Genomic DNA, 14,890 nt, shown 5'->3' with positions numbered 1-14,890 from the left:
TGATGCAAAAGTAAAGAAGGAAAATTTTGTTAGATATAAGATATGGCAAAAAGATATGAGATTCTCCTACCTATAGAAAAGAAGATGTTTTTTAGTTGAGATGTGATTTTTCTTGGTTATAAGAATGAATTACTTAGTGGACTAATGATTTGTTAACAAAAAAGTTGAAAAGATAAAGATCATAGAAATAAATTTGATTTGATTGATATTCAACATCTAAGTGAATCAAAAATATCAAAACCTCGGGCCTTGAGATTACATATATATGATGGATTTAGTAGAAAAATGGTTGATAAGGAAGCAAATTTTATACTAATAGAAGTAATGGAATTTCATCTATTAGAATTAGAAGCAACCACTCATGATCTACTACCAAGATATAATTACATAAGTAGGATTGATCCAAAAAAATATCATAAGTAGTATTAGAATGCATTGCATGCCTTGAAAAAATAATGATAATTTTATTTGACGAAATTATAACATATTGATTAAAATAATGGATATTCTTTATAATAATGAACATGAAAAATCAAAAATTATTAAACAAGCCATAAGCACATTTTTTTTAAGGAGTAGAGTTATGTCATTAAAAAAGAACTTGGTTCTTTGAAAAATTATGATACATGGAAATTTTTATTTTTATCAAATGGTGTAAAGATTTTAAATTTAAAATAAATTTTTAAGAAGAAACTTGTTAGCAATGATTCTAATGAGCATTTTAAAGTATGATTTTTTACAAAAGATTTTAATCAAGTGAAGGGTCTTAATTACCAAGAGACTTTTATATCAAAATTTTTTCATATAAAAATTTACATATTTGTTGCAATTGTTGCTACCCTAGATTGGATTATGTTCCAACTTGATATTATTTTAACTTATTTAGATGGTAAACTTAAAAAAGAAGATACCTAAATAAAGTTTCTAAAAAGATTTAAAATTCTATTTGAATATAAAAAAGGTATTGTAATTGCTTAAGTTTGTGTATAATTTGAAGCAACCTAGATACGGATGCAACAAGAGTTTATATGGATCTTTCTTGAATCTTGGTTAGAAGCGCTGTCGTACTATAAATGCTTATAATATGTAAAAATTTGTTAAAACATATAATATGTTTATAATTCTTGTTGTGTATTAGAATGATTAATGGATTAATTTAAAGAGAGTGGATTTAAAAAACTTTATTTTGAGTTTTATCTTTTTTTATTATAGCATTCAAAAAAATTGTAAGACCTAAATGTTCAGTATAAAGCTTTGAGAGGAGATTAGAGCCTAAAGAAGAAAATCTTAACTAATAGGAGGCTTATTGGGAGGGATGAAAGCAAAGCATGGTTGGATGAAGACAAGGAATGGGAAACTTCATTCCTATTGGTCGAAGGCCATGCCCAATGGGCGTCAAGGAGGCTGCCTGAGGCCTTATTAGGATTTAGGATTTCTCTTTCAAAGTCATTCAAGCTTTGGAGGCTAGGATCAACAAATTCACGGTTTTGGGTATAATTTGAGTGAAGTGTTTGTGTGATTTGGAGTTTTTGAGAAGGAGATATAGATGTTCAAAGTTAAGGTGTCAAATTTATACCTATTGTCACTTTTTGAAGCATAACATATGCGTACGGAGAGCAATGAAAGTTCGGCGACTAGAGTTGGAGACAACACTTTCTTGACTACATTTTATAAATATTGTTTGACAAATTTCAAGTCTAGATGAAGGAGTTATAGAGCATTGAAGACAGCACTTGTAATTCAAAGACAATAAGTGAGTCATTTTGTTAATAGTAATGGTTGGAGCTATATCTTGAGTTTCTGGACGAATTTTTGGCTCAAAATTTTTGTAAGTGTGATTTATTAGGTTAAAAAGCTATAGATCAAATTTTTATGGTATTTAAGTACTTATTTTGTGAGATATGAAGAAAATAGAATGCGGGTGTATGTAAGCTAGGGTTTAAAGCTACTATTAGGGTTTTGGTGATATCTCAAGATCCGTAACGAATTTGCAGTTAAATTTTTTTGTCGTAGCTTTTGAATGTATATCAATACTTCGTGTAAACTTTAAGGTTTTTTAGACAATCAGATCGTGAGATATGAGTTGTTGAAGTTTGAGAAACATTTCTCATAAGGATATATAAGGTTTTAAGATACTTTATCATACATTTGGGTGTTTTTTTGGTACTTGGACTTATGTATTGATGTAATTACTGTATATATATATATATAAACTTGGTACTTTTATATCTTAGACTTGATTGAGCATTTAGTGGCAGCCAAAAGCCTAGTGCTTTCTTGAGGCAAACTCTTTCTACCCTGACAATGCTCTTAATTATATCTCTATTTATACATGATGTACATTGAAGGATTAGTCTTTGGACTAATTATTTATGTCAATGATGTATTGATTTATAGCAAGAACTATAAAATCCTTATAAAATGTAAGGATGAATTGTAAGAATACTATAAAATAAAAGATCTTGGTGAACCTTATCATTTCCTTCATATTGATTTCTTATAAGATAAGAAGAATGGTACTATTAATTTAAGCCAAATTAAATACATTTATTGATAGTTGGAAGAATTTGAAATGAAATACACAAAGGCAATTGCCACACCAATAATATAAGGTTATCTCACTAAGTATGAGAATGATAATCTTTTGAATGTAATAGGTCTAAAGCTTTATCACAAAGTTTTAGGTTCATTACTGTACCTTGGAAATATTACAATATTCATTACATTTACTTGTCAATACTTTGCTCAATACATGTCATATCCATATATTTTGTATTAGTAAGGAATCAAGCAAATATGTTAATAATATAAAGAATAAAAGATTTAGTGTTGCAATATGGAAGTAAAGAAGCAAATTTGCAATTTGTAGGCTAAAGTAATGCAAATGAAGTAGGTTATGTAGAGATGTACCATTTGGTAGGTATTATAATTATCACTTGTATCTACCTAAAGAGTATGCACTTTTGACCACTATAGCTAGGGAGATTTTGTGGCTTTGTAAACAACTTAGAGATAATGAAACTCCCAAGTTGGAGAAAAACCTCATTTATGAGAATAACTAAAATGCCATTGCTATTGCCAAAAATCTAGCACACTATGGTCATACAAAGCATTGGAATACAAAATACCATTTTACTAGGCAATGTGTAGAGAAAGGACAAATTGGATTAGAATATTGTCCCACTAAACAAATAGCAGCAGATGTCTTCATGAAACTTCTTTCTAAAATAAATTTCTATCTTTCAAAGATATTTTAGGTCTTGTTTTAGTAAAGAACTAAGTCTCACTTTCAAAAGAAGAGTGTTGAGTGATTCTACATTGTTTATACTCCAAAGTAGGACTTGTCCAACATACAAGTCCCACAAAGTAATGCCTCTCCTCTTCTTTCAGCACATCTATATTAGCAAAGTTAATGATCAATTTTTATAACACTAACAAAAAAAACAAATCCATAATATAATTAAGAATTATATACCAATAAAGTAGATATTAAAACAAATGATAATAAAACATGCATAAAAAGTACTTCTTACTAGATTATATAGCCTAGATAAAAATAAGCATTAATAAATAAATATGTTAGAAATTAAAATTCAGCAATTAGAAAGATTGCTGAAAGACCCAAAAAAATTTACTTAACATGCTAAAAGCAATAAGGTGTTAAAACAAAAAAAGAGATTTGATAAGAGCTACTAGTTAAAACTAAGATCAAACCAAAAAAGACAATTGGATGTTGGTGGATGTCAACATTCTATAACAGTAACATAGTACAACAAATAAATTTGTTTAGAAATAGTTTGGGTTCTATATAATAATACGAATACATAATAATGTTATTTAATTATTTTGTTAGTTAGATAGAACCTTCAAAGCACATTATTTAGAAAGTAGTGACACTGGGGACTATAATTATCACAATTTCTAAGATTAAAGAATGATATCATTATACAATAGTATTCTCCGAAATACGTAAAGAAAAATAAACCTGAATAAATCTAATCTATCCTGTCAATGCAACGCATCGCGAGAATCCTCCGAACACTTCAATTTGAGACCACTTTCAGATGTCGCTCTATAAACACGTCTACCATAGACCGAATCTGGAATCCAACAATCCAAAACCATCATCAGTTTCCAAATCTAACAAAACAAAACAACTCATAATCGTCTTTTTCTTAACGATATAAACCGCTAAGAAAGTCCAAAAACCAATTAAAACATCAGCTGCAACAAAACAGCAAGCATTCCTGTAAGAGCACACATAACGAACACCAAAACCTAAAGACGGGCAGATCCAAAGTCAAAAAGACATGACACAATGCAACAAAAGCGACATCAACTAACCAGTGCATCCATTCTGCCTCCTGACACCTCCATGAAAACACAGACGAACATTGAGAATTATCCATATAACCACTACACTCAAACAACGGCAAAGTCATTAAACACCACACCTTCACTTTCCGCTTCATGTTCAAAAACTCAGAGACGTCCATGCTGTTGTCCCTTGCAGTGTTCCGGTCCATCACCTGCACACCACCCACCGCTCAGTCACGCTCAACTCCTCGTTCACACTCATTCCTATCCCATCACTAACTCCACCAATACTGCACAATACAACTTCACCAATACAACTTCACACACTCGTTCGCTCCTCCCATATCCACTCCCTCTCCGTACACTTCCCATCACACCTTCGTTGCCTTCCCCCCACACTACCCACCACCTTCTCACCTTCGCAGTCGACTTCTTCACTATGGCCTTGAAGTCTTCCTTCTGTATCCTCCTCGTCTTATACAGAGGGGTCAACAGCTGAACCACGTAGTCTGACACCGCCTTCTTGATTGCGTCCGCCCCTCCCCGCTTCTCTGCAGGGGCCGCACTTGCCTCCGCACCACCCACATCTGGACACGCTGTGCTTGCGCCCTCCACCCTACCTGCCGCAGCCTCCGTTCCACAACCACCCTCCTCCTCTCCTGTGCCTAACGATTCCATTCTCGCACAACTGCTACTCAACACAACATCTTCCGCCGCTTTCCCAACATCTCCGCTCCTTCCCGTTCCATCCGCCTGAGTCTCCGCGTGCCCATTCGTGTCGCTACTAGCCACCATTGACGCCGGCACACCCGAAACCGACCCATCGCCCTGCTCGCTTGGTGTACTTTGATGCACTCCGCCCGTACCATCACCCCCATTCCCCTGCTCAGACCACACACAGCTGTTCTCTTGTGCCACTCTCTGCTCCAAACCTGAACGACAACAATCCTCCATCATTACCGACACATCCGCTCCTGCAACCCCCACCACACAACCTACTACCATGCTTCCCACTAACTCCTTGCAAAACATCTACACCAAGCAACACCACCCGCAACCTCAACGATCCAAACTCCTATCCACCTCAACCTGCACGCCTTACGCCGACTGCGTCAACTAAAACATCCGCCCTCAAAACTCACGCCCACACCCCACACCCCACACCCCGCCTCAACTTTCATGTCACCATCACACTCCGCCTCCCTCGTCTTCACCTCCACCTATCCCTGCCATCCCTCCACAAAACTCACATCCACCATTCCGTCCATACCTGCTGGACCTGCGCCTGCGCTGGAGCCTGCAGGATTCTCACCCATCCCCAGCCAGCTTCTCGTCTTCCAGTCCATACTATCCTCCTTCTCGCGCTTTGCAAACCTATGAAACGACAAGATCTTTGGCAGCTCCGGAAGAGCCTTTCGCTGAGCCTCCACTTGTGCGTACGCCTGCAAACGTCACAACCCCAACCTAATTACTGCATGCCATCTCACACAAGCCCTCAACGTTCCCGACCTGCCTGTCACCTGGCTTTCCACTATCTACCTACATCACAACTACCCCTACAATTCCACGCACACAACCCACACCACCACCACCATCGCACCTTCCCTCTTCTCCATTCCGACTGCAAACACCTCACCCACAATCAACTTCATGCATCACCCTCAGACCTACCTCTGCAGCTGCAGCCGCTGCAGCCCGTGCCTCCTCCGCCGCCACAATCGCCTTCACCTCCAACTCAGACAGCGGCCTCTCTGCATTTCTCGACTCCGCACCTCTCCACACCCCTTCAGCGTTTTGACCACCCACCGCACCGCCCTCGTCGCTTCTCGGCTCCTCCACATTCGATGCCTACAACATCACAGCATCAGACCCCATTCCAAACCCCCACCACTCTCCCACCGCCAGCTTTCGGTATCAAAAACACACAACCAAATCAAATCACACTCAGCACTGCAACTCCAATCATGACCTATCACCAAACTACATCCCTGCATCACACCACCCTTCCAAACACCTCCCCCAAACGCCACGTCACCAATCACAACATCGTTCCTCACCCTCGCTTCATCCTGTCACTCACCCACTTCAAACACTCCAACAACATCTTCGTCCTCCCAACCCCCAAATCTCCTCACTCCACACCTCACTCTTCCCACTCCACGTGCATACCTTGCTCTGTCCACCCGACGGAGACTCCCCGCTTGGTGAAGCCGACTGGTTCGAAGCCCTGAACTTCGAACCGCCGCTGCCTGCAACGTTCAGCTTTCCACCGCTCGCCGCGCACCTCTGAACATCCTTTGCTTTCGCCGACGCATGTCCTGCGCCCGCATTCGGTGAACTTCCGGCCGACTTCCTGATCGACTTTATCGTCCCCTGTGCTTTCTCCCGTCTGAATACCTCCACCCACAGTTTCACAAGTTGACTCGCCACGGCTCGAATGTCGCGGCTTGTGTGCATCCACACTTTCTCCTTCACGGTTTTCCCCACACCTGCACCACGCACGTCGTCACAACCCCATCGTCACCCACCATCTACAACAACGCCACACACCCGCCTCACCCTCCAACCTCCTACGCCCACCTCTCTCCAACATCCTAAACTGCTCTCCTGCACTCCACCCAACCGCTTCAACGAACATCACACCATCAAAGGTCGTCACAGTACCCGACTGCCGAATCGAAACTAGGTCCGTCGCCACCACAAGCAGCAGTCGAACGCAGTGCCGCAGAAGCTGAGTCCCATCTTTGCCCATCGAGTCCTGCACGCACACAAACGCCCCGTCACCGATCCAACACAACCGTAACCAAACACGCCCTCTCAACACCTCCCACTCAACATACCACCCGATCACACACGCCACCAGTCCCCTCCGATCACCACACTAACTCCCCTAACTCCACCCATTACACCTCTTCCCGTCTTCGCCTGCGCGCAAGCACCCGCCTGCCCCTGCTGCACAACATCTCCGATCGCTACACTCTTCACCGTACCAACCCTGATTCCACCACCCGCACACATTCCACCGCCCATCACTCCACATCACCACCCCGCACCCCACGCGCAACAACAGCGACATGTCCCATTCCCATCCTGCCCACTCCTGCAAACGTACCATGATCCACGTATTCAAAATCTCCAGCCCAGCTTTCGTCCCGGCGAAACCCTTCAGAGGAGCCACCGGCAGTTGCAACATCTCCTTGATCAGAAACAGCCGCCCTGCTGTTGTCTTCGCATGCCCGAACATGTCCTTCAACAGCTCCGCACGACTTAGAGGTCCTCTCTCTCCGTTCGCCGCCCCCGTCTCCGCCCTCAGCACGTTCGACAGCTCTGCTGCCGTCAACCGCTTCATCATATCCCTCACCTGCCCATTCCCAACCACCAATCAGACATCCACCTTTCCAATCCTCCTCCCCTACCCTCCCCCCGCTCCCATCCCATCTAAAATCCCCTCCTGTCCCCACAAACATCCACACCACCACAACACCCACCTCGTTCCTCTCGCTGTCCGATTGCCGCTGAGCAGCCGCCAGCGCTTCCGCCTCCGCCATGCTGTCGCCGCGGTTCTCCATTATGTCCATCATCCTTATCGCCTCCCTCAACCCGCTCATCATCGCACCCCCCACCGTGTCCGGGTGCTCCTTGCACGTTGCTTCCCCCGCGAAGAACACGCACTTCTCCACCGGCCGCGCCAAAATGTCGTAGTCCTCCCCCGATGCCCCCAACGCCACGTACGAGTACGCCCCCCGACTGAAACGATCCTCTCCCCACTTCGTCACTGCCGACGCCACCGGCTCCCCCACCGCCTCCTCTCCGAACAGCTTCCTCAAAACCCCCACCGCGTGCTCCACCAGCTCCCCGCTCTCCACCCCCTCTCCCTCCTTCGCCGCCTTCCCCACCACCAGTGCCACCAGGATCGGATACCCGCTCGTCCTCTTCAGGTTCCAGAACATGAAGCACCTCCCGCGCCCCGAGCTGCACTCCGCCGCCGCCCCGAAGTAGTCCACACCCTCGTCCCAGAATGCCCACGGAAACTCCAGCACCACCTTGTTCAGCACCCCGAATCCCAGCCGCTTTATCGACGCCGTCTTCCACTCCGGAAGCCGAGGGCTGAACCGGATCGTTCCGGCTTTCAGACATCCCAGCGGTACCGTCACCAGCACCGCGTCGCCCACCAACTCCTCCCCGCTCTCCGTCACCACCCTCACCTCCCGCCGCGCCTCCCCCCGACACTTCACCTCGCTCCCGCTGTGCCTGATCTCCGTCACTACCCTCCCGAACCGGATGTCCAGACCTGCGCTCAGTGCCTCCATCACCTGGCTGTAACCCCCCTTGATCATGCAGTGAGGCCCTCCGAATCCACCGTACACGTCGTCTTGGTTCCAGTACGGCAACGATACCTCCTTCAGCTCCGCCGCGCACCCGTACTCCAGGTTCGCGAAGTGCCAGTCCATGATTCGCCGCTCCAGCTCGCTCAGCTTCCCCTCCTCCACTCTTCCCTGCACCGCGCCCGTCACCCCTTCCTTCCCCACCTCCGACCTCGTGCCCGCCTTCCCCTCGCTCGCACACTCCGCGATCGCCAGCTTCTCGCACGGGTCGCTCGCCACCAGCGTCTCGCATATCACCTCGCTCGCCGTCACCGCCGCCACCATATCCGACTCCTCCCCCGCCACCTTCTCCACGCTCGAACCATCGCTTCCCACATCACCCACCACTCCGTTCTCCTTCGCCTCCTCCCTCTTCATCGCCGCATCCCCGCCGTTGCGTCCCGCGCGTCGCCTCCTCAGGCATTCTTCCAGCGCCTCTTCCAGGCACAGCCGCATCGCAGCATCCCCGTTCTGTGCAACCATCAACACCGTGTCGTCCAACAAACTGTTGTACTCCGCCTCCAATGCGGCATCCAGGTCCGCCGGGACCTTCTCTCCGCTCACGGAATCGTACAGCGGGCAGTCCCCGCGTAACGTCGTCAGCTCCAAATCCAGCTGCTTGCACAAAAGCGCAGAAGGGTCGGCTCTCCGCTCCGTCGCCACGTCTGCCTCCACACCTGCACACACCCATCCCCTTCCCAGCGTCAGCTGCAACTCCACCACCGCCACACGCATCTCTACCTCCACCCTCCGTCCCGCACATCCTTCCACCAACGTCCGCATCCCTCAAACGCTCCGCCCACCACTCCCTCCCCCTCTCCCTCTCCCTCTCTCGCTTACCCGTGATTATGCTCGCCCCCAAATCCACGGGCGCAGAAAATGTCTTCCTGTCCGTATACACGCGCCCACCCACCCGATCCCGAGCCTCCACTATCGTCACTTGGTACTTCATCCGCTGCAGATGTCGCGCCGCTGACAGCCCAGCAGGCCCCGCGCCCACCACGATCACCCGTTTTCCCCCTTCCTGCTCCGCTCTCTGGCTCCGCTGCCTCTCCAATTCCGCTGCTGCCCTGAACGCCACCAGCCCTTCCACGCCTGCATCGCACTTGTGCAGCTCCTGCAACACCTGCGCGCTCTTGAACTCGTCCAGCTCGTCCTTCGCTCCCACCGACCCGCATACTTCCGCTTTCGCGCCATCCCACCCCCCACGCTTCATCTTCCTCGCGTTCAACCCATGCCGCCTCCGGGCAAACACCTGGTCCAGCGTCGCCATGTCGTCGATCTCATTGTCCACCTCCCCTTCCGGGTGCTGCCCATTCTCCTCGCCCTCCGCTTTGCACACCACGCTCTGCGACGCCGAAACCACCGTCTTGCAATCCTGCTTCTCCTCGACCCCCACCACCGCCATCGACTCCACTGCGTCCACGTTCGGACCCACGTCGATGTCCATGGGTGTCGACTCTCCATCCACGGCCCCCTTCGTCAGCGAACACGTCGGACTGCTCCCGTTCTCCGTGATCCCCGTCGATCCCTCTCCATCATGGCAAGAATCCACTCGCCCGCTCGGACCCTCGCCATGACTTTCCTCCTTCGTCGCTCCCGACCCCGGGTTCCCTCGAATTTGACCTGCAATAACTCCCCGATCGTCAATATCTCCGCACCCTCCAAACCTTACCAACACAACCCCATGGTCTCTGTATCCACACAAACCTAGCTGCACTGCGCATACGTCCGGTCGTCGAGATAAGACCAGTGCAACACCTCAACCTTCACCCCGCTGTTTCGCAACCTTCCTAACATCCGCGTAACACTGCCCTCGTGCCACACTCACCAAGAATCAGTGCCACTTCTTCAGCTACGTCCAGCTCCGCTCCCTCGAACACCGACTCACCGTTCTCGCTCGCCCTCGACTTCCCATTACCTCGCTCGGCCTGCACGCCTCCATGCTTCTGCCGCTTGCTGGCCACCCCTACGTTGATGTAACCCTGCCATACGCAACCGTACTGAATCAGTCCCACATTCTAAACCTACCAAACGCCCCACCGCCACCACCTGTTCGAAGCCCGCGCCACAGTCGACGTGCCCAAACCAGCAACATTTCCGCATCCACCACAACTGCAAACATGGCTCACGTCCAAAAACCGGGACACTCGCATTCACTTTCCAACACCATTTCCGACAACTCCGCAACATGCTTAGCACGTGCTTCTCCTTCTCACGCACCATCCCCTCAGTCTGAACTGGGGACTGAAACCGAATACATACGTGCCGAACCGCAACAAACACAAACACACACACATACACACAACAAAGCAATCAAAACAATACCAGACCAAACACAGGCGGGACTCACACAACGCGTCTCAGCACACTCCACCGCATTCCTTCCTTCACCGCCTCTCACTACACCACATTCTCCCCACCTTCACCCAAATCCTACCACTCTCCTGCATTACCGCCACACTTACATGGTAGTCCAAAAATCTGTATATCTCACGAACGAGACTGGCTCGACCTGGCTCCTCCGCCGATGCCTCTTCCGCTACCCCGCAGTCCGTCACCATCAACAAGTGTTGCACGTCCTTCTCCCACATCCCCAGGAGCAGGTTCCTGCCACACACCACCATTCCCCACTCTTCAGATCACCCCCGCCGCATCCTCGTCTCACAACCACTCACTCCTTCCGTCATCACTCTGCATCCCCAACACAACCCAGCCTCCTCCACTCAGCGTCACTGCGCAACCACACCTGCACTCCAGATACTCCTGCAGCCCGCCGCGTCGTTTCAATGCATCCTTGAAGCATATCCTTTCCGCCGCACTCAGGGTCCGGGCTCGCAAACCCGCTGCCACCGCCGCAGCCTCCCCAGAAAACATCCGACCGTGCGACGACAACGCCAAACTGCCCTTCCCGCGCCCTCTGCTCAGCCTGTCTTTCTCGGGGTGCCAGTTCCAATCAGACGGCGCCTCTCCTACTCCCACGATCGCATCCCACTCCATATCGCCTTCGTACGCCATATCATCGTGCCTGACAATCGCCACTTGCACCACACTTCGTCAGTCACGCAAACGCATTACCTCCGCTTCCCATGCACCACCCCTTCCACACTTCGCAGACACGATCACCGCCCCCCACCGTCTCGCGCGACGCGTGGGGCATCCCCGACATACACACACACACACACACACATACGGATTACGCCGCAACCAAACCAAATCCACCACACACCACACGGCTATCACTTCCCACTTCCTCACCCACATCACCCAAAACACCGTCTCAACCATACCTGCGCTTCTTAGCTTGCCGAAGCGCCCTCCGCGACTCCATGCTTCCTTTTCTGCTGCTCCTCTGAAGCCCGCTGTTCGGACGGCTCTTCGACGTGCCGCCCTTTGCACCCCCGTCGCCATGTCCATGTTTCTTCCCCACCTCATCAACCATCCCTGTTTTCGACACACTAGACGAAGATTTCACTTTTCCCGTCCCTGGCCAACCCAACGGAGAGGGAACAGCACCCGAAGGGTAACAACTCGCCTCCCCCACCGGACTCCCATCCACAACCGTTCCGTGACCGTCCTCTCTCGACTTGCCCTTTCTCAACATCATGCATAACGGTTGGTCGTCATCTGCAGAGTCCTCCGCCGCCACGCCCACATCCCTGCCGTCTGTCCTATTTTCCTCCGAAACACCTCCGTTGTCCAAAACCATGGTTTCTTGCGAGATTTCTGGGGTACCTGTTTCTACCCCTTCTACCCTTTCTTGCATATCGATGTCGTTATTCTTGCAGCTCTCTACGACCTTGTCATCGGCGTTCACCTCCTCGGCTAACAAGATCCCTCCGTCTCCTGACCCTCCGCCAGGTCTCCCCACCGACTCGACAAGGTGGGTGACTTCATCTTGCACCTCGGAAGACGAAATAACCGCATCGTTCTTGCCCCAAATCTCGGAACTCGGAGGCTTTGCAAGAGGTTCCCGATGTGCGTCCAACATGGAGGAGGCAGCAGGTGAGGCAGAAGACGAGGAGATACCCAGGGCCATCGGCACAGACACAACTGTGTCTGCCCCTTGCCCGGAATCATGTTGCTCCATCGTTTCTTTGGAACACAAATTTTATGCAACATGCCAACCCATACCTGCCACCAGCACGCCCCGTAGTCATAGGCTTGCATGCGAAACGGAATATCTTTACAGGAGATAATTTTCGTACGCTCCTTCAGTTAACTTCAGCCTAAATATCCTGCTCCCAGCAGTTTCAACATCTTCCAAAGGAAACTCCTCCGGGTGCATTCATAAGTTTATCATGAAGCGGGTACCTTCGGGACCTGCTCCATTCACTCCAACGACTGAAATGTTTGAAAGGACACCCCAATCGTATTTTTTGAGAACAACAGATGCACCGGATGATTATGCAGACACAAGCTCGAAAATGGTGAAGTGGAAAACCTAACCCTATCCAGACCCAAATAGGGTTTGAGGTTTATCGAAATGAATGGCGAGGACTATGATGCTCGCTGTGGACTCGATTTCGAAAGAAGCATTTCCAGTGCTTTCACAACAAACTGCACATTAATGTGAATAACTGAGGTACTAATTTTCTGAGCTGGGCGCATGTATGTTGAGCGGATCAAGGCACCAACGTATTCGAGGAAAATGATATTGACAGAAACGTCTTTCAATTGAAACATACTCAGGAACCAGAGTTGACGCGATTTCCAGTTTCTATGGTTCTTGTGCTGAACAGGTCGAATATAAATGCGCAGATCGAGACGTGAGGGGAACAAAAGACTAGCGATTCTGAATCCGGTTCAATCACAACTCCATTGCTAATAAACGAAACAATGAACTAGCGATGCAATTTGAAATTATCCTTTCCTCTGCTGCAACCTGGTGAACGAAAACATTCGTACCGAGGATAACGCAGAAAGGTTACATTATATCAGTCCCTTACCGAAGTCTGAACGAAATGACGCATTTTCGAAGTCGTAACACAGCGCAAGAGTTGGAGCAGCAACTGCAACGCAACGGGATGCGTGGGGAACATATTTCAGGTACCTTGACATCAAAAAAATTAGACCCCATGTCAGAGCTGCGAGAGCGATGGCGCTGCTTCTCCAGCCCTAGGTTTTCCGCTCCGAAAATACCTTGGATGGATGATAAAAGGGTCCAGGATGGATGAATTACGGGCATAGAGAAGTGCTCTTGTTCACAGAATAATCACTGTACAGTCAGCATCGGCTTCACGTGTGGACGAGCTTTGGGCTCCATGTTAATGTTGATTGGAGGGGCCTGCTACGTTGCAGCTGTTGGTTCAGACAACGTTGAAACCTGCTGCCCAACATCTTCTAAATCATACGGGTGTGCACATCAACACTTGTCCTCTACATACTAAAAACGCTTTAGAATATTAGCAATAAATCTCACTATAGTTGTGCTGTAATGTGTGACAACCAGGCAGTTTTCAGACGATGCCATGAACTAATTAATCACTGAACCACTTGTCCATACTAAGTACATTATTCAAATCAACGATTGATTATATCCAGGAAGCAGAACGTCGCTATGAGCCCTTCACGATAATCAAAATTGCTCGAGTTACGAAGGCAGTCGCTCAGTAGGCAAGTTAGTACAAGAGAGGTGCATAGAAACTGGTGATCACCTGGAGTTCCAAATTCTGGATGGAGAGCGAGGGTTTCCAACTCCGCGGGAGTTGCACATAGCAACTGAAGTTTGCAGCATGATATGGTCATTGCGAAAGTAATCTGCAATTTCTTGCATTCATGTCCTCCACATCCGTAAAATCCGTCAGGTGGCTACTTGGTCCTACACTGACATCCAGTCTTCAAGTGAAGGAGAACAGTGTTAAAGGAACCTCCTCATATCAATCAATCGTCCATTACATTTAAGCTCCCAACGAATATCCACATAACACTTCACCTGAGGGGACTGGACACGTTGTGGTGTACCTTGTTGTCCACCACCAAAGCGGACCATTACATTCGATAGGGTAGGCACAGGATGCCTCCATCTCTATCCATATGCCTTGCACATCGAGAGCTTAAACGCTTTCAGAGACGCAAAGGTGAACTTTTAGGAGACTGAAATACTTCCAGATTCGAATTGGTCATCATTGTTTAAATCTCCCAAATCCCTCCAGATGCTCAACGTGAAGCCATATGCCTTGGTAAATCGATCGAGAACCCCATTCAAA

General features: G+C 48.0%; 1 protein-coding gene across 4 annotated transcripts; it reads right to left on the bottom strand.

Annotated features, from left to right (window-relative positions):
• Positions 1–3,781: 3,781 nt before the first annotated feature.
• LOC112276767 (lysine-specific histone demethylase 1 homolog 3-like) lies at positions 3,782–13,785 on the bottom strand. 4 transcript variants are annotated; one of them, XM_090248358.1, is made up of 15 exons: positions 13,631–13,785; positions 11,972–13,004; positions 11,431–11,709; positions 11,150–11,291; positions 10,513–10,666; positions 9,522–10,307; positions 7,806–9,358; positions 7,430–7,678; positions 6,982–7,075; positions 6,487–6,806; positions 5,989–6,165; positions 5,588–5,759; positions 4,735–5,249; positions 4,455–4,529; positions 3,782–4,100 (listed from the first exon to the last, which is right to left on the bottom strand). In XM_090248358.1, the coding sequence occupies exons 2-15, from the start codon at positions 12,769–12,771 to the stop codon at positions 4,044–4,046; spliced, it is 5,373 nt and encodes a 1,790-aa protein (XP_090104484.1). In that variant the 5' UTR covers positions 12,772–13,004; positions 13,631–13,785; the 3' UTR covers positions 3,782–4,043. The 4 variants fall into 4 exon arrangements, with proteins under 4 accessions (XP_090104484.1, XP_090104485.1, XP_090104483.1 ...); XM_090248359.1 differs by having other exon boundaries at positions 11,972–12,815; positions 13,631–13,782; XM_090248357.1 differs by having other exon boundaries at positions 11,972–13,241; positions 13,631–13,777.
• Between the last annotated feature and the right edge of the window lie 1,105 nt (positions 13,786–14,890).

The sequence above is a fragment of the Physcomitrium patens genome, chromosome 2, assembly GCF_059467195.1.
Source record: "Physcomitrium patens ecotype Gransden chromosome 2, ASM5946719v1, whole genome shotgun sequence".
Classification (NCBI taxonomy): Eukaryota; Viridiplantae; Streptophyta; class Bryopsida; order Funariales; family Funariaceae; genus Physcomitrium; species Physcomitrium patens.
The sequence above is the reverse complement of the archived record's forward strand: the minus strand, read 5'-3'. Positions and strand labels throughout refer to the sequence as shown.

Coding starts and splice junctions, on each gene's coding strand:
- LOC112276767 (XM_090248358.1), bottom strand. CDS start 12,771: ATGGAGCAACATGATTCCGGGCAAGGGGCAGACACAGTTGTGTCTGTG. Junction 10,667..11,149: donor ACAGATTTTTGGACTACCAT/GTAAGTGTGGCG, acceptor TGCGTATGGCAG/GGTTACATCAACGTAGGGGT. Junction 10,308..10,512: donor AGAAGTGGCACTGATTCTTG/GTGAGTGTGGCA, acceptor GAGTTATTGCAG/GTCAAATTCGAGGGAACCCG.